At 40.6% G+C, this 24617-nt stretch overlaps 2 protein-coding genes across 45 annotated transcripts in view; one reads left to right on the forward strand and one right to left on the reverse strand.

The window, feature by feature from the left end:
- DZANK1 (double zinc ribbon and ankyrin repeat domains 1) overlaps positions 1–10541 on the reverse strand; it is a 50521-nt gene extending 39980 nt beyond the window's left edge. For 8 of the 43 annotated variants that reach the window (XR_011248166.1, XR_011248158.1, XM_069547804.1 and 5 more), the window contains exons 1-3: positions 10430–10541; positions 8150–8266; positions 4798–4951 (exon numbers count right to left, since the gene is read on the reverse strand). Coding sequence is in view for 31 of the 43 variants with exons in the window: in XM_069547804.1 (XP_069403905.1) it covers positions 4798–4951; positions 8150–8258 (263 nt within the window). In the remaining 12 variants the exon portion in view is untranslated. Of the gene's footprint in view, positions 1–4797; positions 4952–8149; positions 8267–8916; positions 9107–10283 lie in introns of all 43 variants that reach the window. The other 35 variants (XR_011248167.1, XR_011248159.1, XM_069547805.1 and 32 more) reach the window with 16 other exon arrangements.
- Positions 10542–10584: 43 nt separating this feature from the next.
- On the forward strand, positions 10585–23322 carry POLR3F (RNA polymerase III subunit F). Of its 2 annotated transcripts, XM_069547807.1 has the most exons (10): positions 10597–11053; positions 12300–12417; positions 17408–17475; positions 17824–17844; positions 17964–18031; positions 19352–19464; positions 19843–19986; positions 20205–20312; positions 21187–21378; positions 22508–23322. In XM_069547807.1, exons 1-10 carry the CDS (start codon positions 10992–10994, stop codon positions 22583–22585), a joined length of 972 nt encoding a protein of 323 aa, XP_069403908.1. In that variant the 5' UTR covers positions 10597–10991; the 3' UTR covers positions 22586–23322. The 2 variants fall into 2 exon arrangements, with proteins under 2 accessions (XP_069403909.1, XP_069403908.1); XM_069547808.1 differs by lacking the exon at positions 17824–17844 and having other exon boundaries at positions 10585–11053.
- The last annotated feature ends 1295 nt before the right edge of the window (positions 23323–24617 follow it).

A 24617-nucleotide genomic window follows, 5' to 3' on the forward strand; every position in this document is an offset into this window, starting at 1 on the left:
TTGGAATTGTAATAAGAACAAGGGCTGGTCCAGCCATATATGTGGACAGATACACTGGAGCAGAACCACTGGGTCAGATGGTCAGTGAGTTTGACTTTTTAGAAACTGCGACCTGTGGTTGTTCCATTTACATCCCCACTGGCATCATTTGAGGGTTCCAGTTTCTCCACACACTCACTGACGCTTGACACTGTTGGCCTGTTTTGATCACCTGTACTCTTGAATATGTTCTCTGTAGGTATTTGCTTGAGATGTGTCCCTGGTGTATTGGGATACAGGCTTGATTGTTGTAATGCAGAATCAAAACAACAGTGGCTTAAACAGAGTCATTTCAGTTCAGTTTTTCAGTCGTGTCCGACTATTTGCGACCCCACGAATCGCAGTGCACCAGGCCTCCCTGTCCATCACCATCTCCTGGAGTTCACTCAAACTCACGTCCATTGAGTCGGTGATGCCATCCAGCCATCTCATCCTCTGTCGTCCCCTTCTCTTCCTTCCTGCCCCCAATCCCTCCCAGCATCAGAGTCTTTTCCAATGAGTCAACTCTTCACATGAGGTGGCCAAAGTATTGGAGTTTCAGCTTTAGCATCAATCCTTCCAAAGAACACCCAGGACTGATCTCTTTTAGAATGGACTGGTTGGATCTCCTTGCAGTCCAAGGGACTCTCGAGAGTCTCCTCCAACATTACAGTTCAAAAGCATCAATTCTTCGGTGCTCAGCTTTCTTTACAGTCCAACTCTCACATCCGTACATAACCACTGGAAAAACCATAGCAATGGGCTATAACCCACCCACAGCTGTGCAGGAGAGCCATGGTGCCCGGGGCCTAGGGTTGACTTTCTACCCTGTTGCCCCATCATATCTAGGACATGACACGTCCTTGTGACCCAGTGTTGCTGACCACCACAGCCACATTCAGCTGGCAGGAACCACGGCCTGCCTCCTCCTACAGGGCACAATCTAGAAACTGGCAAGTCACTTCCACGTCCATTCACTGGCCACACCCCATGCATTCACGGGGCTCTTGCTAGCTTCAAGGACTGAAAACACACGTGTGTCCTGCTAAAAATCCCAGGCTCTAGTTTTAAAAAAAATAAACTTTACTTATTTTTAAAATAATTTTGTTTTGTTTTCATTGTGCTGAGTCTTCGCTGCTTCCCAGGCTGCCTCTGGTTGTGGTGAGCGAGGGCTACTCTCTAGTTGCAGTGAGCGGGCTTCTCATTTCGGTGGCTTCTCTTGTTGCGTGTGGGCTTCAGTAGTTGTGGTTCCTGGGCTCTAGATCACAGGCTCAACAGTTGTGGCGCATGGGGTTAGTTGCTCCCCAGCATGTGGAACCTTCCTGGACCAGGGATCGAAACCATGTCTCCTGCACTGGTAGGTGGATTCTTTATCACTGGGCCACCAGGGAAGCTTCTATAGTTCTTGAAGAAGGCAACACAGATTTTGGGAGCAGCCTGCAGCCTCTGCCACATCCTTGTGACCACACTTTGGTGTATTTGTCTGGTATGTTTAACTCTCACTCTCACTAATTTGCACTGAAACCTCACAGCTAGAACACAAGGGATTCTGCTTGATCTGCCCAGGAACTTAATACTCTTATATCTCAAGTTGGTGTCTGCCTTCAGTGTCCTTTATCTGCTTTGCTCATTGATTTTCCTATTCGCCTTTGATGTGTTTTTATCTGTTTTATTATTTCTTTTGCAATTTCTCAGATTTCTTACATGTTGATTTTTTTACATTTCTTAAAATTCTTGAAACTTTAAGCATCCCAAAACACTTGAAATTCTTTGGTTAAGTAAACATTCAGAAATGAATAGACATCAGTTCCAAAACAGTTGAGAAATGTTTGCTGTGCTGTGCTCAGTTGCTTAGTCGTGTCTGACTCTTTGTGACCCCAAGGACTGTAGCCCACCAGGCTCCTCTATCCATGGGATTCTCTAGGCAAGAAGACTGGAGTGGGTCACCATGCCCTCCTCCAGGGTATCTTCCCAACCCAGAGATCGAACCCAGGTCTGCTGCATTGCAGGCAGATTCTTTCCTGTCTGAGCCACCAGGGAAGCCCTAAGAAATGTTTACCATTAAGCCATGTCAAAGTCTTAAGCCACACTTTTAGAAGGAGAAAACAATTCTCAGAAATATACAACTGGTCTAAACAGTCACTACCTATCAGTGAGTGACAGGATTTAAGAAATAACATGATCAGTGGGTACTTGCATGTTCACTGGCTAGAGAGACTTATGGGCGGCTAACCTTTGGGGAAGCATGTGTTTTGTTGTTCTTAAAAACAAACCAAATTTACAGATACAGGTATCTGGATGCAGATATAAAAAGTCTTTTAGATGAACTGCTTGTTTAACTCATTCACCTCAGCATCCATCTCATCTGGATGCTCATCATCATTGGCTCATGGCCTGTTATCCGAGATACAGTGTCCTCCTAACAAGATAACTTCCTCCCATCACAAACATCTCCATCCAGGGACCATCTGAAAGCTGAGGAATGGTCAGATTTACAGCCTGGCTGGCTCCGAGCAGAAGCCTGGTTCCCAGTCACTTGCGGATCACTGCCCTTTTCTCTCTCTGTGTATTTTGCAAAATTATTTACTTATTCATTTTGGCTACGCAGGGTCTTTGTTGCTGTGTGCAGGGTTTCTCTCAGAGAAGGCGATGGCACCCCGCTCCAGTACCCTCGCCTGGAAAATCCCATGGACGGAGGACCCTGGTAGGCTGCAGTCCATGGGGTCGCAAAGAGTCGGACACGACTGAGCGACTTCCCTTTCACATTTCACTTTTATGCATTGGAGAAGGAAATGGCGACCCACTCCAGTGTTCTTGCCTGGAGAATCCCGGGACAGGGGAGCCTGGTGGGCTGCCGTGTATGGGGCTGCACAGAGTCGAACACGACTGAAGCGCCTTAGCAGCAGCAGCAGCAGCAGCAGGGTTTCTCCAGTTGCAGCAAGCGGGAGCTACTTTTCATTGTGGTGCATGGGCTTCTTATTGCAGTGGCTTCTTTTATTGTGGAGCACAGGCTTAGTTACTCTGCAGCGTCTCTGAAGGTTCTTCTTGGACCAGGGATCAAACCTGTGTCCCCTGCATTGGCAGGAGGATTCTTAACCCCTGGATCACCAGGGAAGTCCTCTGGGTATTTTTGCAAGTTTCACAATACTAGCGTGCCATCTTACATCCTAATTTTTTTCACTGACTATATCACAAATATTTTCCTAAATCATTCAAAACTTCATGACCACACGTTTTCCTCTTAATATGTTAAAGACCTTTCATTGTTAACAGTCTTATCTAAAGCCCTTTTTCTCCTTATTACAAAACTAATGGCCTGAAAAACCTAGAGACAGAGACTTGAACAAAGCTGCATGATTTCCATAAAGAACTATTTTATCACAATTAGATACAAGCACTAACTTTCAAAATTTTTTTGTACAGGTACTTTTCCTAAGCTGAGCACATCTGAAATAACTAACAGCATTTCAGAGCAGAGTGGGCACAGAACAAGATGGTGAGATGCATAAACAATGTCCTTATTCTTCAGACTCTGATGGAAGCTCTGTTAGCTCCTTTGAACTACAAAGTCATTGATCTCGACTTCATTTTACTGTTACCTTGCAGCATGACGCACCAGAGTAATCAGCTTAGTAGTTTTCAATAACTGGGATGACTTGTTTCAGTAGAAATGGGTTGGCAAGTAGGAAAAGCCACAGATCCCAATTTTTAATAAAGAATAATCATGTGTCAGGGAGTTGTTCTGTTTTCATTTTATTATTTAAAAAAATTGTTTTTCAATGCCAAGCAATCATCTTCACTGTAGAATTTGTAGCTTAAAAGGCCATGCAGTAGTTTAGCCAGCAGGGGGAGCCTGGAGTCTGATTTAAATTACCTGGGCCAGCCCCAGTGTTAGTCTTCCAGAAATGTGGCCAAACCTGTTTTGTGGCACAAAATAATTCCTCTATCACAGACTAATCTGCAACGCATTTGAGGATCTTTTTTCTCTACAACCCACAGTGAAGTTTACCAAATTAAGTGGTATTTCTATACATGAAACTGAAAAAAATTGTTGACTAGGAAAGAAAGGACAAAGAAAAGAATGAATTAGCTAATGCCTAACAAATCAAAATGATGGTAGCTTTGAAGGGCAATAAAGTCAGTACAAAATCAGATGGAGAACCATGGTGGTCATAGGCCACATCCTGGGGAATAAAAGAACCATCCACTTAAAGCAGCATTTTCCTCAAGACGAATCTCTTCGGAGGTCCCAAACCCTGAAAAGGCTCTTCCTTTGGAGAAGGAAATGGCAACCCACTCCAGTACTCTTGCCTGGAAAATCCCATAGATGGAGGAGCCTGGCAGGCTACAGTCCATGGGGCACCAAACAAAGAGTCGGACATGACTGAGCGATTTCACTTTCACTTTCCCAAAATCCCAGTGTGGATTTCAGATTAAAAACAGTATTAATACACACAGCACTTCACTGAACTATACCTTTTTACCCATATGATCATCTCTATGTCCATCCATGTGGCTGCAAATCAAGAACCTGTTTTAAACAAATAATTGTTTATATGTTCTATCCATAAAACTTTTCCTCATGTTAATCAGTATGTAAATATGTGTATTTTATAGTATAACTCAGTAAAAGACAAACACAAAGGTTACAGACATATGCTGAAATTAAGATAACTTTTTCTTTAGTGTCTTTATAATCCAGCACCGATTCTCATTGAAATGAATAAAGTTAAAACATAATAAATATAAATCATCCCAGTCATTATGCTCTTGACTTACTTAGTGACTGCGATAGCTTTAACTTGTATTTTTCCATCAGGCAGGGTAATAGGCTTCGTATACTTAAAGGTAGTGTTTTCCCCATAACCAATTTTCTTTTGGAATTCAGGTTTGCTGCCATCCAGGGTATAATATATGTTGACTTCCGGGGTATCTGAAAAACCCAAAACAGGATATCTAGAATTAATACTAAAGTAGCAACTCCCTGAAGAATGCCTAGGGATCAGTTATTTAATGAGATTTTAAAAAGTAGCAACTCCCTGAAGAATGCCTAGGGATCAGTTATTTAATGAGATTTTAAAAATATGTATACTGTAGAAGTGAATAACAATAACTAACAAGAGGTTTTTTTTGTGCCAGGCACTGTGAATTAACTAATTTTATCAGTACAACCTTATGAGATAGGTCCTATTTTATACCCACATTATAGATGAGGGAACTGAGTCCCAGAGAGGTTAAGAAATCTGGTAAATAACAGCAGAATTTTGATCTGACTTCTGGGAAGTTGGATCTGTTGACCAGGCTCATTTCTTTTTAAAACAGGAGGGATTAAAAAAAAATTTAAAAAAATTTTTTAAATTTATTCATTTGACTGTGATGGGTCTTAGTTGCTCACAGGCCATGCTCTTGAACCACTATGGCATTTTGCCTCTCCGACAGAGCACTGATACAAACCAAGCAGGGGTGAATTTTAAAACCAGAGTGTCTACTTAGAAAGCAGAAGCTAATTTTTCATTTTTGAGCACTGCTTAAAAAAATGGTTTTGTTATATTTTATTTGGACTTAGTAAATGATTCGTGCACTTCTTGGGAAAATTAATAAAGGTACTAAGGTAATAAAGGTAAAGATAATAAATTCAGATAATCCAAGATCCAAAAGGTCAAACAAGGATATACAATGAAAACTTTCCCTCCAAGCTCCCTGCCCTCATCAGCTGCCCAAAGGCAACCAATAATAACTGTCCTTCCAATGTATGTATGTAGTTTACATCCATACAAGCATATACATACATATTTTTTAATCTCCCCCTCTCTGTACATACAAATGGCATATCATGCCCTGTTTCACACTCTTTTTCTCTTCATTTAACATTGTATCTTGTATATTGTCCTATATTGCTCCTTTAAAAAGCACCCCATTCTTCTTTATGGCTGCACTGCATTCTATTCCAATGGATGAATCACTGGCCAACAGCCAATCCCTACAGATGAACATATAAACTGTCTTCTTTTCCTTTTCTTTCTTTTTTAACTTTTGCTATTGCAAACACTGTAATGAATAACCCTGCAAAGAGTTCCTTTCATATCTGCAAAATATGTAGAACTAGTACTGTTGTTGAGTCAAAAGCTATGCGAGTTTGTAATTTTGTTAATGTTGCCAAACTTCCCTCCATGGACATTGAAACAATTCACCCTGCTACCAGCAGGGAATAGAAATGCATGTTAACCCACCATCTCAACCATACCGTGTGTGATCATTTTTTTCTTTTATTTTGCTGATATTTCATTTCTATTTCCCAGGTTTAAAAAAAAGCATCTCATAGCTTTAACTCACATTTCTTATATTTTGAGTAAGATTCACCCACTCATTCAACAAGTATTTACCCAATGCCTATTACATGCCAGACACTGTTTCAGACACTGGGAATACATCAGTGACCAAAGTCCCTCCTCTCATAGAGCTTCCATTTAAAAAAAACACACACACAAACAGGAAACGACTACATAGAATTTGTTAAGTGGTGATTAAGTGCAAGGGAGTAAATAAAGCAGAGGCTAAGCTCTGCCTAGCAACCAAGTGAAGGGGTGAATAGGAGCATATTCTCATACGTTTAAAACACACATATTTCCTTTCCTATAAAATGTCTTTTCACATCCTTTGTCCATTTTTCCTATTGGGATATTATTACTTTTGGCAATGAATTGCAGAATCTTTCACTTATTAGACATTTCAGATATTATAGAAGTTGTATACCCTGTCGTCATTTGTCAATCATCACCCTACTTCTGAGGGTTATGAGCACATATATTAAGACTTGAATTTTGGTTTGAGGAATTTTAAAAATAATCTTAGCTTTTAAGATAAAGGAAGACACAGTATAATACGTATATTCTTAGTTGGACCTCTTAGTCTAGGAAGCCCAGGTGTCACGTCATCGGTACATATAGTTTGTATGCACATTAGTTATTCAAATATGTAACTGGAGTCTCAGAGTCTATTTTTTAATTGAAGTCTAATTTTTCAATTAAAAAAAGTTGAAATCTATTTTTCTATAATGTTGTACTACTTTCAAGTGTACAACAGTGATTCAGCTATATGTATGTATATAGTTTTTTCTTTTTCAGATTCTTTTCCATTATAGGCTATTACAGCATATTGAATATAATTTCCTGTGTTATATAATAGGTTCTTGTTGTTTATCTATTTTATATATAGTACTGTGTACCTGTTTATCCCAAACTCTGAATTTATCTCCTCCTACTCTCTTTGGTAACCATAAGTTTGTTTTCTATGTCTGTGAGTCTATTTCTGTTTTGTAAGTAAGATCATTTGTACCATTTTTTATAGATTCAAAATATATGTGATATCATATATTTGTCTTTTTCTGACTTACTTCACTTAATATGATTATCTCTTAGGTCCATCCATGTGGCTGCAAATCAAGAGTCTGTTTTAAACAATAGAACAAGACACATTATATCTATAAAACTTTTCCTTCTCTTTGTTTATTACATATGTAAATGAGTGTGTGTGTGTGTTTCTGGCATGAAAAAGAAACACATTCACTGCGTTATTTCAGCAGAAAACAGCTATAATGTCTTTTGGCATCACCATGTGCCAGAACCTGTGTGCCTCACATCATGTATCATTAATCCTCATGATGACTCTAAACTATAGATAATATTATCACTCTCTTACAGTCTAGAGGCTGAGACTAAGAAAGGCTGAGGAATGTACTGAAGATCACTAGATGTTTTCAAAGCCAGGATTCTTCACTCTCCAACCTGTCTGACTGGGAAGCCTGTGTTAGCAGGTCAAACTGATATCCCAGAAAAACACTGAGAATCCTGGGAAAGTCTGGGGAAGCAATGGGACATCCTAACCTGGCTAAAGTAAGTCACAGCGTTGCTACAAACCTTTCCAACACAAATGGAAGGTTGGCAAGAGCCAGCTGTTGTAACCTATATAACTACCACTCTAGAAACTAACATTGTTTCAAATTTTCAAAGTTTTACAGTCATCCCAAGATCCTGATTACAGAAAGGATGCAAAGAGGGTAAATCAACAACCAGATGAATATAGAGAACATGGCAGGGTTATTTTAAACACTTTCAGTACATTTGATTCTTACCTGATTTCATTTCCAAAAGCGTATTGTTATCAATTTCATGGTTGGCTTTTCCGGGCTGAGGCACCCGCAGGGGTATGATTTGAGGGACACACACTGAACCAGCTGTCATTTTCCCTCCTTACATTAAAAAAAAAAAGTGGATGAAAATAAATTCCAAGGGACACCTATATGTGAACAGACACTGAAGAGAAGTATCTCATTCAAATACAGTAAGACTAGTAAAAACTAAAGAGAATATTGTTCCTCTACCATCTACAAATATCATTTTTCTTTTTTCTTTTTTGGGGGACTCCTTTCAGTTTTTTTGTCTTTTTTAAAATTGAAGTATAGTTGATTTACACCATCATGTGTAATATAAATATAATTAAAATTTTTTGATGTGGACCATTTTTAAAAGTCTTTATTGAATCTGTAACAACATTGCTTCTATTTTATGTTTTTTGGCTGTAAGGCATGTGGGATCTTAGCTCCCCGACCAGGGAATAAGCCGGCACCCTCTACACTGGAAGGCAAAGTCTTAACCAATGGACCACCAGGGAAGTCCCCAAATACCATTTTTAATGGAAATAATTATTGTCTCTGCTGTATTTTTGCTGTTGAGATCTTGTGTGGGCTTTTGATTACCTGAGTATTTACCTCACTTTGTGGGGGGGAAAGCAGGAGTGTATGGGATGAGGGAATAAAATTTAAAGTGAGCACATTAAATGCACATGTCAGAGCAGAGATCATCACTGATGACCAGACCTAAGCAACCCCTGGATCATTACCAGTCTGTCCTGCCTCTGTTTAGTATACCACCTCTCTTGGCTTCAGGCAAGACAGCACACAAAAGGAACAGAGGTAACTCTGTGTGTAGCATGAAATGTTCATATAGAGCCAGCTTCCTTGGGAATGCTCCATGTTCAAAGTCCTGCAGTTGTCATCAATGGTTCGTGCCTGTGAAAGCTGCAAAAGAAACTTTAGAAAATGACAGAGGGTCACGCCTCAGCCAGAAGAAAGCTGGCATGGATATAAACAGTGAGGAAGGAACACAAAAGTCTCTCACTCCATCTACTGTATTTATAATACAAGTATAGAAGTCTTAGTGATCTTTTTCTTGGGGATGGGAGGGTTCATAATTATTAATACACCAAGGATGGGGGGGCAGGAACCCACACCTTAAAACAGTCTCCCATTCCATCTACTGTATTTATAAGTAATTAAGTACAAGCATAGAGGTCTTAGCGATTTTTTCCTTGGGTGTGGGAGTGTTCATAATTATTAACACATAAAGGATTTAGGGGGGGAAATCCGATGCCTTAAAACCCATTTACATCTTGGATGGTCTTTTCAAATTTCAATGATAATGGATGCATAGGTTTTACTCAGTTAAAATCTACATTGAAACTCAATTTTTACAGAGTACTTCTTGTACCCTCCCCTATTATTTACAATTTTCCAAATACTTACATAATCTTATTTATCAATTTGTGATTGGGCATTTATTATTTTCTTTTCAGTTTTGGGTTTTATTCTAAACAATGCTGCCTTGGAAATTCCCTGACGGTGCAGTGGTTAGGATTTGATGCTTTCACTGCAGGGGCTCTAGTTCAATCTCTGGTGGGGGTATCAAGTTACTGCAAGCCACGCATGACATGACGCCAAAAAAATTTTTTTAATAAATAAATAAATAATAAATAAATAAAACTGCCCAGAATGTCTCTGTGGTTTGAGGTTTGTCACAGACTATAACCCAAAGGTGGGATGGCTAAATTTAAGGGGTGAATTTAATGCCTGGTTGGATAGTTCCAGGTCGGAGGCTAAGAATTTAAATTGCAGATACATACGGATAGAGCGACTGCCCCTGCAAAAGGGCTCTGGAGCGTGCCCATCCTCACATTTTCATTTACGTGAGAGGCAGTTAAAATTTAAAAATGGTTAAAAATTAGTTCAAAATAAAAACCTCTGGGGGGTGGGGGGTGGGGGGTGGGGGGAATAATTCCTGCGGCGACTAGGCGATGTCCTTGAAAGGCTGACAGTGCGTAGGCCACTGCGCCCCGAGCGAAGGGGATCCATCCGCAGACCGATCCGCTAGGCCCGACTGCGTCAACAGCATCCCCCACCCCGCCATCCCTCCATCCAGACTGCCCCTCACCGCCCGGTTCCGGAACCCCGTCTGGTCCCCGTCTCCGTCCTTCAGGTGCAGCCAAGGACACCGCCACGACTCGGCTGAACGAAGGATGCCCTTCTCTTCCGCCCCCTCCCCCAGCCACCAGGACCCAATCGGGACCCCTTGGGTACCTCCGCAGCCCCCACCGAGGCAGCCCACCGCTCACCGCCCTTGGTCCTCTCCTTCACTGCGGCGGTACGGGTTACCAAGACGCTGCGAGCCGCGCCCCGCCCACCGGGAGCTGGGCAGGTGATTGGCAGGAACCCGCTTCCTAGCAACTAGCTCCGCCCCTGCGGTTGGCCCGGAGACAGGCGGCCGCAGAGCGCTCCTTTCTTCAGGCCTAAGCGTAGGCGTCCGAGAACTTGCCTTCACAGAGGTTGGAAAGCGCTACAAGGTGGCCTCCCAACTCAAAATGAGAACCAGGCTCGTTCGTACAACAGTCGATGATTTTCTGGAAATACCAGAACGAAATACCAGAATGAAGATGTCAGAACGGCGCGCGCGAGCGTGAAGCGGCGCAGGCGCGTCTTGGCCACCTCTAGGCGACCGGCAAGGAAGGACCGCCTGCGACCTGAGGAAGAAAGTCCCTTGCGCAGGCCGAACGCTGTCTTCACCCGTGTCCGGCTTCTCTCGGCTCGCAGTCCGGCCGCCCGGAGGGGTCTCTTCCCCCAAGGTCCCGGCACCTGCGCCCTCATGGCCGAGGTGAAGGTGAAGGTGCAGCCGCCTGACGCGGATCCGGTGGAAATCGAAAACAGGTAAATCGGGGAGTGAGGCTTGTTCCCCGCCTCTGGAGGCCCCCTTTCTCCCGGACCCTTCTCCCGTCTCCAGAAGACTGCACTCTTAAGAAGTTCAGAGCGAGTCGGACAGTTGAGGAGATTGTGTGGCCGGCCTTTCCCTGGGTCTGTCAGGGAAGCTGTCTACTCAGGCGCACCTTTCGTTAAAGTGGTCCACGCCCAGAGTGAAGACTCGGCGTTTTCCCCCCGGAAAAGTGTTAGTCGCTTGGTCGTGTCAGACTCCTTGCGACTTGATGGGGTTACTGGTGCAAACACGTTCTGATCCAGGATCGTCCTTGTTACCAAGGAACTCCCGTGACGGAAGGTTTAACCAGACTTAGGGTGCAGTTTTCGATTATGAAGTAACAGACACCAAACAGTTTGAACGCGATATTTAAGTGAAGGTTTTAGGGCACCCAACGCATCTTACGCTTACCCAAAGCATCTCCCAAAGCATCTCCAATACTTTGGCGACCTGATGCGAAGAACTGATTCTTTTGAAAAGATCCTGAAGCTGGGAAAGACTGAGGGCGTGAGGAGAAGGGGACGACGAGGATGAGTTGGTTGGATGGCGTCACCGACTTAATGAACGTCAGTTAGAGTAAACTCCGGGAGTTGGTGATGGACAGGGAGCTCTGGCGTGCTGCAGTCCGTGGGGTCGCAAAGACACGACTGAGCGGCTGAACGAACTGAACTGAAGCATCATAAAATTTTATATTCTCTACCATGCACTGCAATGTTTAGGCTACCACAGAATTTATAAAGACCCCAGCTTTCTTAAACTGTTATTAGTAACACATATGATGATCCTGTGACAGGGTGAAACTTGAGGTTTATTTTTGTTTGTTAGGGATAATTCCAAAAACAGGTCCCAGTTGTGGTGAATTGTCCTATGGCTACCCAAGGCACTGTCTCTTCACTTTGTCATACTTGTTGCATCTGAGAAAACTGAAGCCTCAGCTTTAATGTGTTTTTCTGTTTTCATTTGACTTTTGTCCTGATTTAAAGTTCATATGAATAATCTTAAATACAATAAAAATGCAAACGTGTACTTCAAAAGCATCTTCCTCAAGTTTTAACGTGCTTTCATTCAGAACCATTGTAGAAACCCAGATTATCTGTCAAATGTGAAAAAAGGCACACTTCTAGACTGTTCTGCCTGTATTTTTCCCCTACTGCCTCTTGAACTAGGTAAAAACATAAATATCATTAATTCTTTTGTTCCTAGGATTATAGAATTATGTCACCAGTTCCCTCATGGAATCACAGACCAAGTAATTCAGAATGAAATGCCGCATATAGAAGCCCAACAGCGGGCAGTGGCCATCAATAGACTGTTGTCCATGGTAAGGTGAATCCAGCTAGTTCACGTAATTATTTATATGTTGTGATTGTCATTACTTTCTGTTATGTAGAATGAAACCATTCTCAAAAGTGTGGTAGGTTGTGATTGATAAGACTTCAAACCAGGAAACAGCTTAGACTGCCTAAACTAAGGAAAGAAGTAATATGCATTTTTACAAGACAAATAATTGTGTTTTAACTGTCATATTTAGTAATTTGTCACTAAGGTACATACTGACACACATGTACATGTAGGCATAATCTTTTCCCACCTTCTGTTTGCTTCTTGCTGCTAGTAAAGGCAAATATATAGTAAAGGCTTTGGATCAAATACATAAACTAGTATGAAGATTGAAAGTCACAAATGGAAAAATCAACTATAACTACAATAAACATGTAAACTTAGGGATAAACATGTGATGATCGGGAAGAAATAGACAATTTCTGCAGACCAGATTGTAATTGTCTGATTACTAATTCAATTTTAGTAGTAAAATTAAATTATTAATCAAAGCCTCCCAGCAAAGAAAAGTCCAAGACTGGATAGCTTCAAAGGGTAGTTCTACCAAACATATAAAGAAGAGCAAATACCTATCCTTATGAAACCGTTCCAGAAATTTGAAAAGGAGGAAACACTCCCAAATTCATTCTACAAGGCCATGATTACTCTGATACCAAAATCAGACAAAGATATTAGTAAAAAGAGAAAATCAGAAGCCAGTGTCTCTGATGAATATACATGTAGAAATCTTCAACAAAATATTAGTGAACCACATTCAGCGATATACAAAAAGAATCATACACCATGATCAAATGGAATTTATTATAAGAATGCAAAAATGGTTCAGTATGCACAAATCAGTCAGTATAATACACCACATTAAAAGGAAGCTTAAAAGTCACATGATCATCTCAACAGATGCAGAAAAGACATTTGACAAAATTGAACATCCATTCATGATCAAAACTCATCAGAGCTGGTATAGAGAGAACATACTTCAACATAATAAAGACTGTTTCTGGCAAACCCACAGAGAAAATCATCTTCAGTGGCAAAAAGATGAAAACCTGTCCTCTAAAATCTGGAAGACTGGAATTCCCTGGTAGTTCAGTAGTCAGGACTTGGCACTTTGACTGCTAGGAGCCAGGTTCAGTCTCTGGTTGGAGAACTAAGAGCCCACAAGCTGTGAGGCATGGCCAAAGGGAAAGAAAAAATTGAAATCAGGAGGAAGACAAAGAGGCCCACTCTCACCACTTCTATTTAGCATAGTATTGGAAGTCCTAGCCACTGCAGTCAGATATGAAAAAGAAAGCATACAAATGGGAAGAAATGAAACTGTCCTTACTTGCAGATGGCTGATACTGTATAAAGAAAATGCTAAAGTCTCAATCAAAAAAGCTATTAGAACTGATAAGTGAATGCAGTAAAGTTGCAGGATCAAGGTTAATATATAGAAATCTGTTGCTTTCCTATACACTAATAATGAACTATCAAGAAGAGGAAGCTAGAAAACAGTCTTTTAAAAGTAACATAAAAGGAGTAAAACAGCTAGGGACAAACTGGTGAAAGACCTAACTTTGAAAATTTTAAAACACTGATGAATGAAATTGAAAATACTACAAAGTAATAGAAAGATATCCAGTGGTCATGGACTGGAGGATTTAATATTGTTAAAATGTCCATATGACCCAAAGCAATCTACAGATCTGATGCAATCCCTATAAAAATGCCCAGGACACTTTTTACTGAACTAGAACAAATAATACAAAAATGCCTGTGAAACAGAAAAGAGTCCAGATAGCCACAACAATCTTGAGAAAAAGAAAAAAGCTGGAGGTATCATGCTCCCTAACTTCAGACCATACTACAGTATGGTTCTGGCATAAAAAGAGACATATAGGTCAGTGGACCAGAATAGAAAGCCCAGATATAAACCCATCCACGTATGGTCAGTTAATCTAAGACAAAGGAGGAAACAATGCACAATGGGGAAAAGAGTCTCTTCAACAAGTAGTGCTGGGCAAAATGGATAACCACATGGAAAAAAATGAAACTAGGACATTTTCTCACACCATATCAAACTCCAAGATGGATTAAAGGCCTAACAGTGAGATCAGAAACTGTAAAACTAGAAGAAAACATAGGCAGAACACGCTCTGACAGAAACTGTAGCAGTATTTTTAGAGAAATGCAAATCAATAAGGTATCATCTGACACCTGTCAGAGTGGCTATCATGAAAAAGACCACAGACAACAAATATTGGTGGCAATGTGGAGTAAAGGGAATCCTTGTACACTGTAGGTGGTGAGATGTAAATTGGTACCACCACTATGGAAAGCAGTATGGAGGTTCCTCAAAAATACTAAAAATAGAACTACCATACAATCCAGCAGTTCTACTCCTGGCTATATATATCAAAGAAAACAAAAAGACTAATTCAGAAAGGTCTATGCACCCACATGTTCCCTGGTGGCACAGTGGGTAAAGCGTCTATCTGCCGTGTGGGAGACCCTGGTTGGATCCCTGGGTCGGGAAGTTGCCCTGGAGAAGGAAATGGCAACCCATTCCAGTACTCTTGCCTGGAAAATTTCATGGACAGAGGAGCCTGGTAGGCTACAGTCCATGGGATTGCAAAGAGTTGCACACGACTGAGCAGCTTCACTTCTCAAATGTTCATGGAAACATTATTTACAATAACCAAATGTGGAAGCAACCTGACTGTCCCATCAACAGATGAGTGGATAAAGAAGATGTGGCATACATATATAGTTAAGAGATACACACACACATATACATACAATGAAATACTGCTGCTGCTGCTGAGTCGCTTCAGTCGTGTCCGACTCTGTGCGATCCCTTAGATGGCAGCCCACCAGGCTCCCCCATCCCTGGGATTCTCCAGGCAAGAACACTGGAGTAGGTTGCCATTTCCTTCTCCACAATGAAATACTACTCAACTGTAAAAAAAAAGCATGAAATTTGCCATTTGCAATAGCATTGATGGACCTGGAGGAGGGTATTAGTGAAATAAGTCAGAAAGACAAATACTATATGTTATCATTTATGTGTGGAATCTAAAAAATAAATGAATATGTTAATAACAAAACAGCCTCACAGATACAGAGAACAAATTAGTGGTTACCAGTTGGGAGAGGGAACTGGGGAGGGGCATAAGAGGTGAAACAGGATGTGTTGTGCAACACAGGGAATATAGCCAACATGTTATAATAACTTTAAGTGGAGTAGAGTTTATAAAAACTTGAGATCACTATGTTGTACACCTGAAACTAATATAACATTACTTCAATTAAAAAAAAAAAAGCAGTGCACCAGATTGCTGAACGCTGTTCTAACTGAAAGAGAAAGAGTGTTGTGATTTCTAGTTGCTTCACCGTGGTGAAGGTCTTCAGCTTCTGGAAGCATAGAGCAAGTGTGGTGATAAATGTTTTTGTCCTCAGACTCCACTTTCAGCCTTTTTCTGTCTGAAAATTAGCCTCAGCAGTCACCTGTTGCCAGTCCTGCAGTGGGCAGTGGTAAAGCTACTCAAGAATTTTAAGCAAGGGAGTAACTGTTAATAAATCACTAGTGTCGCTGATTTTAGCTCTTAAAGTGAAAGTGAAGACACTCAGTCGTGTCTGACTCTTTGCGACCCCGTGGACTGTAGCCCACCAGGCTCCTCCGTCTATGGGATTCTCCAGGCAAGAGTACTGGAGTGGGTTGCCTTAAACTATCCTCACATTCGTTCCCGTTTTCACTCTTCCTACCCCTGCATGTGTTCAGGCTCTTGGCTTCTACTTGAACTGTTGGGTGCATCTTAATGGCCTTCCTCGCTGCGTGTGCCTCAGAGCAACCTGCTCTGTCTTAAAGGCAGTTCTGACCAAGTTACTCTCCCACCAGAAGCCCTTCTCTCAACTCTGGAGATTCAAGTCCAGACTCCAGGGTTTACCACTCTGAGCCCCTGCCTTCCCCACCGACCTCATCTCCCTGCACCACCTGCCTCACAAGTTAGTTTTCACAGGGAACAGCTTGTTTCTCAGTTCCCTGGCACATCACGCTGTTTTGTGTCTCAGGCCTTTGCTCATGCTGTCTTCCCTGCTTAGAAGGCCCTTCCTCCTTTCCCCACACAGTGACTCCTCATCCTAAGACTCAACTCCAGGCAGCACCCCTGAACCCACAGGCTGGGCCAAAGCTGATTTCCTGGGAGCCCATCCCCCCCTTCACTTGGCTCTGTCCTCACGCCACCCCGATGGTATTGAAATCAGCTGTGGAGTTCTCTGTTGGAATTCATGTCTGTCCTCCCCACCCCAAACATGTTCCCAGGACAGGTGTTCATTAAACATTGACAAATTAAATTAAACAACTAAATGAAACTTCCAAATTGGGCTGGGAGGGAAAGGACTGCTGTTCACCCATATACCAACCTGATTCCAAGTTACGGGTTTGCCCAGCCTTGACTCATGGGAACCTCTCTCAGTGATGCTTCCCTGAACTGCCAGGAGCCCAGTGGTACAGCCATCGGCATTCTCACAAGTTCAGACTCAAGGAAATGCAAGAGCATGGAATCATTGTGTCAAAATATTTTTGCATGAATAGCCTTTATCTGAACTTTTTAAAGATGTTGTATTTTATTATGTTTATATTTACTCAGTTTACTTGAATATGAATTTTTATTATTCTAAAGCTGCTTGTTTAAAATTCTTATGCATTGATCTTATAACCAGGCTAGGATCTAACATGTAGGAAATTGTTGCATATTAATATTTGAGGAAATGGTGATATAAAGAGCTAAGTTTAAAAAATATACATATCACATGTGATATGTAGGGAAAATCTTAAGTACTCAAGGGAGGAACTGACAATCATACAAGGTAGGATATTTTAGTCTGTGTAAAATATTGAAGAGTGTATTAATGCTTGCCATTGGATTTGATATGTCTCCAAAATAGTTCACTGCTATTTTCTTTCTTTAAAAAAAAAACCAAAACTTTAGGGTCAATTGGATCTCTTAAGGAGCAATACAGGACTTCTGTATAGAATAAAGGATTCTCAGAATGCTGGGTAAGCACCTGATTTTTTATTTTTAATATTGTAAAAGTAATACATGTTTGGGTGGGAAAGGCCAGTACAGAATTGCATCATGTAAACCTGGTTCTGCAAATTATCTCACCTCCCACAGGAGTTCCATTTCCCAGAGATAGTGACTCTAAATAATTTGGTATATATCCTTCCTTATAGGTATATATAAATATATATAGCTGATTATATATTTATATACCATATATTTATATATAATCTCTTTTCTTTTTTTTTTTTTAACAAATTTGGATCATGCTATCCATACTGTTTTGCACCTTGTTTTTTTTCACTTACTGTATCTTGGACATCTTTTCATTCTGGTACATACAGCCCTGTCTCATTCTTTTTAAGGTAAGCCCTTCTTTTGGTAAATGTGATGACTTGTCTACTCATTCCTTTAAGTGATCGTGTAGATTATTAGATTAGCCTGTACCTCTTTGCCTTTTTAATTCTGCTTTATTCCCCTGCAGTAAAATGAAAGGATCAGATAACCAAGAAAAACTAGTGTATCAGATTATAGAGGATGCAGGAAATAAAGGTAAGTTTTAGAGGAACAAGCAGAAAAAACATTGTCTCTCGGACCAGATATTAGGGATGGAGACGCTGGCTTCCCAGGGTGTAGAGCAGGCAGTTCAGTCTGCTGCCTTTTGTGTTCAAAGGAGAAGAAAATATAACACACATACCCCCACACACACACACACATATATATATTTATAATGTACATAATGTTTGAAGGACACCCAAGAGTGAGGCCGTTGTTGCCTCAAGGGAGGCAGGAACTAGATGGCCATGGGCAGAGATGGAAAGAAACTTCTGAATTCTGAACCATGTACATGTATTATCTGAAGCAAATAAATTAAAACTGAAGGTTTTTTTTTAATCCTCACTTTCTAAATTTTGGAAGCCTTTGTTTCTTCCTCTTATCTATAAATTGTGGATTGTAACATCTCTTTGGTTTTTGTGGGAAACCATGGGACACCTAGTGCCCCATGGCAGTGTCTGATGTAGCTCCTTCCACAGCTGTTTAGTTCCTCTCCTGTCGCCCTCAAAGAGCGGGATCTTAATTGCTGTTATTACAATTTAAGACCTGTTTGAGTCATTGATATTAGCTTCAGCAATTATGATGTAACCTAAAATTGTACAATTTTTATATGTGTTAGGAAGTTAAATTACATTTAAAAAATAAATATGAAGACAGCATTCTCTATTTAAAACAAAATCTTCCTATCTTATGCCTGTTCGTTGGGAAGAAAATACAGCAAAATATTTTTACATAAATTCCCTTTATACATATAATACTTATTTCCTTCTTTGAAAGAAAAATTGTAACTTTCTGCACAGGTTCTTAGTGACTGTAAGAACTATAATCTTTCTGTTTTCCAAGTATAGTGAACATACATACACATAGATGCTCTCATAAAGGTTTTTTTTTTTTTTAATTGCTCTCCGTTGAGGATGGCAACTGACCCTGACCCAAACTTAAGTTTGTTTTTCACAGTATACGATCTAAAGTGAAATTTATAGAAAAAAGAGGCTGGAATGTAGGAGGGCATGGAAAGGCCAATGTATGTTAATTCAATGACATAAAGATTTTTCTTCCTTTAGAAAAATGTCCCTTATCATATGATTTTTAAAAGATGCCATGCTAGCATTCCAAGAAATTTCCAGTTAGAAAATGGAACATACAGCTTTTTTGCATATTTTTGTTACTTTATCTGAGATTCTTACCTGTGCATCATTTTTCCTATAGCAATGCTCCAGGATTATATACATATTCTGCTAGATTTACAATGAGATATAAGCAATGGGAAAAGAAACACAGATCCTATAGTGTTAAACTTACTTTACTTTCTTACAGGAATATGGAGCAGAGACATCCGATACAAAAGCAACTTGCCATTAACAGAAATTAACAAAATTCTAAAGAATTTGGAAAGTAAAAAGCTTATCAAAGCCGTTAAGTCTGTGGCAGTGAGTAACAGTCTGTTTTCTTCTCTTGAACGTTCATTGTACGTATATTGCTCCAAGGATATTTTAGGTGTTTATCATTCTTTCGGCTATGTCATGATTTAAAACAACTGATTAAAAAGACATTTTAAAAACTGTAGCTCATATTGGACCATTTGGAGATGCTGCTTTAGTCCATTAGCCGTAACTGATGTTCTCTGATAATGTCAGGTGTTAATAGGCGAAGCCAAGCACAAGGCGACTTGGTATGCTGTCCTGTAGTCACAGTAAATCCCACACTGGTGTGAAATATAAAGCTTTGGGGTTTTTAAGTCTTAGTTTTGGAAGACTGCTTTGTTACCTTTTAACCATCTGCTATGTGTGTGGTTTTTTACCCCCTAGGCCTCAAAAAAAAAGGTGTATATGCTCTATAACCTGCAGCCAGACCGCTCTGTGACAGGTGGGGCCTGGTACAGTGACCAGGATTTTGAATCTGAATTTGTGGAGGTGCTTAACCAACAGTGTTTTAAATTCCTACAAACCAAGGTGAGCCATAACTGAGGAAACATCCCTCCCAGTGGGTTTTTTTTTTTTTCAGTTTTTTCATAAGGAATGTTTAATAATACATATTGTATCTTATAGGAATTGAAAATAGTGAAATTGGTCCTTTTTCCTAAACAAAATAGGTCCTGTTGTTGATTATCCTCTATAGAAATTGTGTTCAGAAGGTATTCTTCATGAAATTTGTATTTCTACCCTTATAGGCAGAAACAGCACGAGAAAGCAAACAGAATCCAATGATACAAAGAAATAGTTCATTTGCTTCATCACATGAAGTGTGGAAGTATATCTGCGAATTGGGAATCAGTAAGGTCAGAGCCCAGTCTCTAATTTTCATCTTATTTTTAAAAAACTTTTGCTTCATCGCAGGGATATGGTTTACACTGTATTCTAAACACATCTGGCCCAGACCCTCTTCTCAGGTGATACCTGTGTACATTCTACAGAACCTGCAAAATGTAGAACCCACTGTCCTAAGCCAGGCAGGCAAAGGCAGTCCTTGCCGTCAGGCACTTTTTGAATTGAATGTCCTTGAGCATGGGCTCCAGGGTGGAAGCCTGGCCATGCATTTCACTACCAGATGCAAAAGTCTGTTCTGACAAGTTCTTGACTCTCCTGGGGACATTTCAACATATGTGCCAAACATCCATTATTAGTATCGGTTGTCATTTATTGGTAGTTTTCTACTTATGAGATGTAAGTGGCACTGTCGGCACATTCTTTCGAAGATCTGTACATATGGACACTGTGCTTACTTGCCCCTCACCATCAGAGAAGATGCTGAAGTGGCTGCATGGACAAGTCATTTTCATTTCTGCTCTCCAGTTCTCTTTTATTAAAAAAAAAACAACACAGGAATTTGGACTATTTGCTGTCTAAAGTACCTTTCTGCTTAAGCATTTTTATAAATCTCCATCAGATCTTGGAAATGTGACAAGTCTAGATCCTCCTTAGGAGGGTGAAGACATCAGCAGGTGTCAAGCTCAGCAGTGAGCTCAGAGCTCTATCCCTGGGATCTGAGTGGTCTACTCTCACTCTGGCCGTTGTTCAGCTTCTTTGTGCTTTCAGTTACTGTAGCATAATCCTTCCCCACTTCATCAAGAATTGTGACCTTTTACTGTTATCAATACCCTCCAGAAGGATGACTCCTTGTTTTGAGTCCTTTCTAACATACTGCTTTTGTAGGTGGAGCTGTCCATGGAGGACATAGAGACCATCTTGAATACACTCATTTATGATGGGAAAGTAGAGATGACGATCATTGCTGCCAAAGAGGGTACTGTTGGCAGTGTGGACGGACACATGAAACTCTACCGGGCGGTCAGTCCCATCATCCCGCCCACAGGCTTGGTCCGGGCGCCCTGCGGACTCTGCCCAGTGAGTTAAAATGGCTTCTCTTTCTACTTAACTGCCTGCGACTGCAGATGCCACCTAACTTAACGTACCAGCAAGAGCTGCTGAAAACCACCATGTAACCTTGATGACAGACCTTTAATGAGCATGTCATCACCTTATATTCTTCTCTATAATAACCACCTTAAGGAAATTGGTTTTCTGCTCTTGATCCCAAAATGCACAATTCTTTTCTTAACCTTTTATTTTTTATTGGGGTATAGCCGATTAACCATGTGATAGTTTTAGATGCACAGCAGAGCAATTCAGCCATACTTATACATGTATCTATTCTCCCCCAAACTCCCCTCCCATCCAGGCTGCCACATACATTGAGCATACATTGAGAGTTCCCTGCAAAATGCAGTTTTTGCTGAGGGCTAACCATTTCACCTAAGTAGGGAGGGTAATGGTGTTTGGTGAGAACCTGCTGTGGGCCAGACATGTTTTTGAAAATGTCTGTGGTCTCATAATCCTCCTGCACCCTTGGAGCTACTGGTATTAGTTAGTGTGAGGGGACTTAGGGCAAGGAAGACTGAGAGCATTGAGCTGAGACTTGACCACCAGGCCTCCCTCCCGGAGGTGACCTGTTCTCCCTTGCAGCACGCCACACTCGTCATTTGTTCGTTCCCACTCGTGCTGCAGGCTCTGTCCGGGCTCTCGTGGTGTGTATATTCTCGGATTGCCTGTCTGCTTTCTGTTGTCTACGGCTCATGCCCTGGTTTCAACTCCCAGAAAAAAGGCTACTCTGTTGGGAATTCTATTTAGCACTTTCACAAGAAGGAAGGTGACTAAATATGAAACACTTGATTAGTCAAGATTAAGTCATTCGTGTGTACAGGACCGTTGCCTGCCTTCTGCCCAGTGGACAGGTAGACTAGTCAGCTTAGTGCTGTGGCAAACAGTATCCGTCTCACTCCATGATCAGAGCAGGTCCTCTTCAGGACCTAACCTTTCACTTCGAAAGTTTTCTTTTTAATATTGCTTTAAATAAATGCTTGAAATATTGGATATTTTGTTAGAATTTTTAGTTGTAGTTGATATTTAAGGCATTACCTATAATATACTAATTTTAAAACTTGAGTTTTAATGTAACCTTTTTTCTTTTCTAAAGGTTTTTGACGACTGCCATGAAGGTGGTGAGATTTCACCATCTAACTGTATTTACATGACAGAATGGCTGGAATTTTAATAGAAAGCCATGAACTTTGCTGACGTTTTGCAAATGAAGTTACTTCGGAAGTAAATAATTTAATTCATGATGGAACATCACACTCCCTTGAAAGCATTCAAGGTACAGACTTGCTGCTACAGAAAAATATTTTTTTTAATCTATGAAGACTAAATTTATATTGATAGTGTAGTCAGCAGGGTATGAAACAGATAATAAGGTTAGTGGAGAAATCCATTCTTCAGTAAGTAAAATACTCAGAACCTCTTGGAAGACCACCTGTTGGAACTTTCGAGACTTCTGATGATTCACAAGAAAAGAAGCCAGCAAGTCAGTATTCGCCAAGGACTGTGATAATGGTCAGAACTTTAAAATGCCTGTTTTAAAGGTGTTTATCAAGGTCTTCATTGGGAATTTTTTACATATGGCTCAGTGTCACCGTTTCTGTTTTCTCCATGGTTTCATTGAGGACGCAGACTTGGAGCATGAGGTGGGAGACAGTAGAGCATCCCTTTCCACACACTACTGATGCCTTTTTATGTCAGAAATATTCTTTCCGAGGATGACATTGGTGTACTTACCTCAAACCCAAATGGTAACTGTTGTCAAGGTCATGTTTTCAGTGCATAAATGTTCATTGTTCTCATCCTAAAGGGAATATCTTCCCTGGCTCTTTGTTGTTAAAGTCTGTGGCTCAATTGTATTATTTGCTAGAATTTTCCCCTAGATTCTTATTTAACTAAAATTAAAACTAAAAATAATCCATTGCCTTCCATTCCTTTTGTCGGGGAGGGAGTATCATTCTTGTTTCCTTATCCTATCTTCAGTTTGTTTCCATATTGTCTTAAATATCATGGTATAACAGGTCTAAACTAAGCAAGAAGTTGTTATAACTGTCCTCAGTTTCAGTAGCACTTTCAGTCCCAATCCTTAGCTGAATAGAAAACAATGGGTCACCTGATGTTTTGTTGCACAGAATTCAGCTATAGGGCCTTTTAGAATCTCAGCTGTCATACTTTCACTTTGTAGCACCACTTAAAGGTTTCTGCATCCAGGTCAAAAGCCAGGGGCCAAGGGAAAGGAAAGTTACTACTGGGGCCTGGTTTCAAACCCCAGTTTGGAGAACCATCACAAGGGTTATTTTGAGATAAATAGTAAAATAAAACTCAGCTCAGTAACCAATTTGTAAGAACCATGTAAATTCTGTGGTGAGCTCTATAGAATTAGCATTTGATGACACTGGTGTTTGAAACACAGATCATTTCAGTTATTGGGTATGTGTAAGATCCAGAAGGGTCTGAGAGCCCAAAACTATAGAGGGCTTCTGTTCCCCCGAGAGTGGACTGGTAAGATGAGTATCTGCCTTCCTGGGATCTGGCCTGTCAAAGAGTCAGAAGTGGAAAGAAAACCAGTTTGTGTTTTAAATACTGATTTTTTTTTTCTTTTTAAATACAGACTTTGTACTATATCTTGAGGGCCAGAGATTGTTTAAAGTTGAGAATCTGTGGCTAAACCAGTATTCCTTGCCTACCAGACTAAAGAGTCCCTTTAAACTTTTTCCCCTTATCCTGTTTTTCATTCTATATTAAGAAGGAAAGAGGTGATTTAAAAATACAGCACCTCTGATGTTGGTTACATGGATATTTACAGGAATAAGTTCTGACCAGAACAAACTGTGGGGCTCTAGGCTCACAACGACACCACAAAGTCCAACCGGACATGAAGTCCTACTCCTCACAGCTGATCTCTGTTTAGTGTATGACATTTTGCTCACCTGAAAACAGATATTCCCTGGAGTTTGTCAAGGCCCGTCTCTGCTTTATACTGATCTGTACATACAGAGTCAAACAGAGAATCATGAAAGGCCGCGATCTGATAGTTTTAATGAATACTTCATGTGGGATTCTGTCATGTGACTTCTCTGATCTCAGTTTGGTGATGAGTAAGTTTTATGGGGCAGTCATTTTTATCATGATTAACTAAGCAAACCAATCAAAAGTAACTCAGTGGAGTCACTTCGACTGTGGTGGTGGGTGAGGGAAGAATGTATCAC

Source organism: Ovis canadensis, chromosome 13 (assembly GCF_042477335.2).
Source record: "Ovis canadensis isolate MfBH-ARS-UI-01 breed Bighorn chromosome 13, ARS-UI_OviCan_v2, whole genome shotgun sequence".
Lineage (NCBI taxonomy): Eukaryota > Metazoa > Chordata > Mammalia > Artiodactyla > Bovidae > Ovis > Ovis canadensis.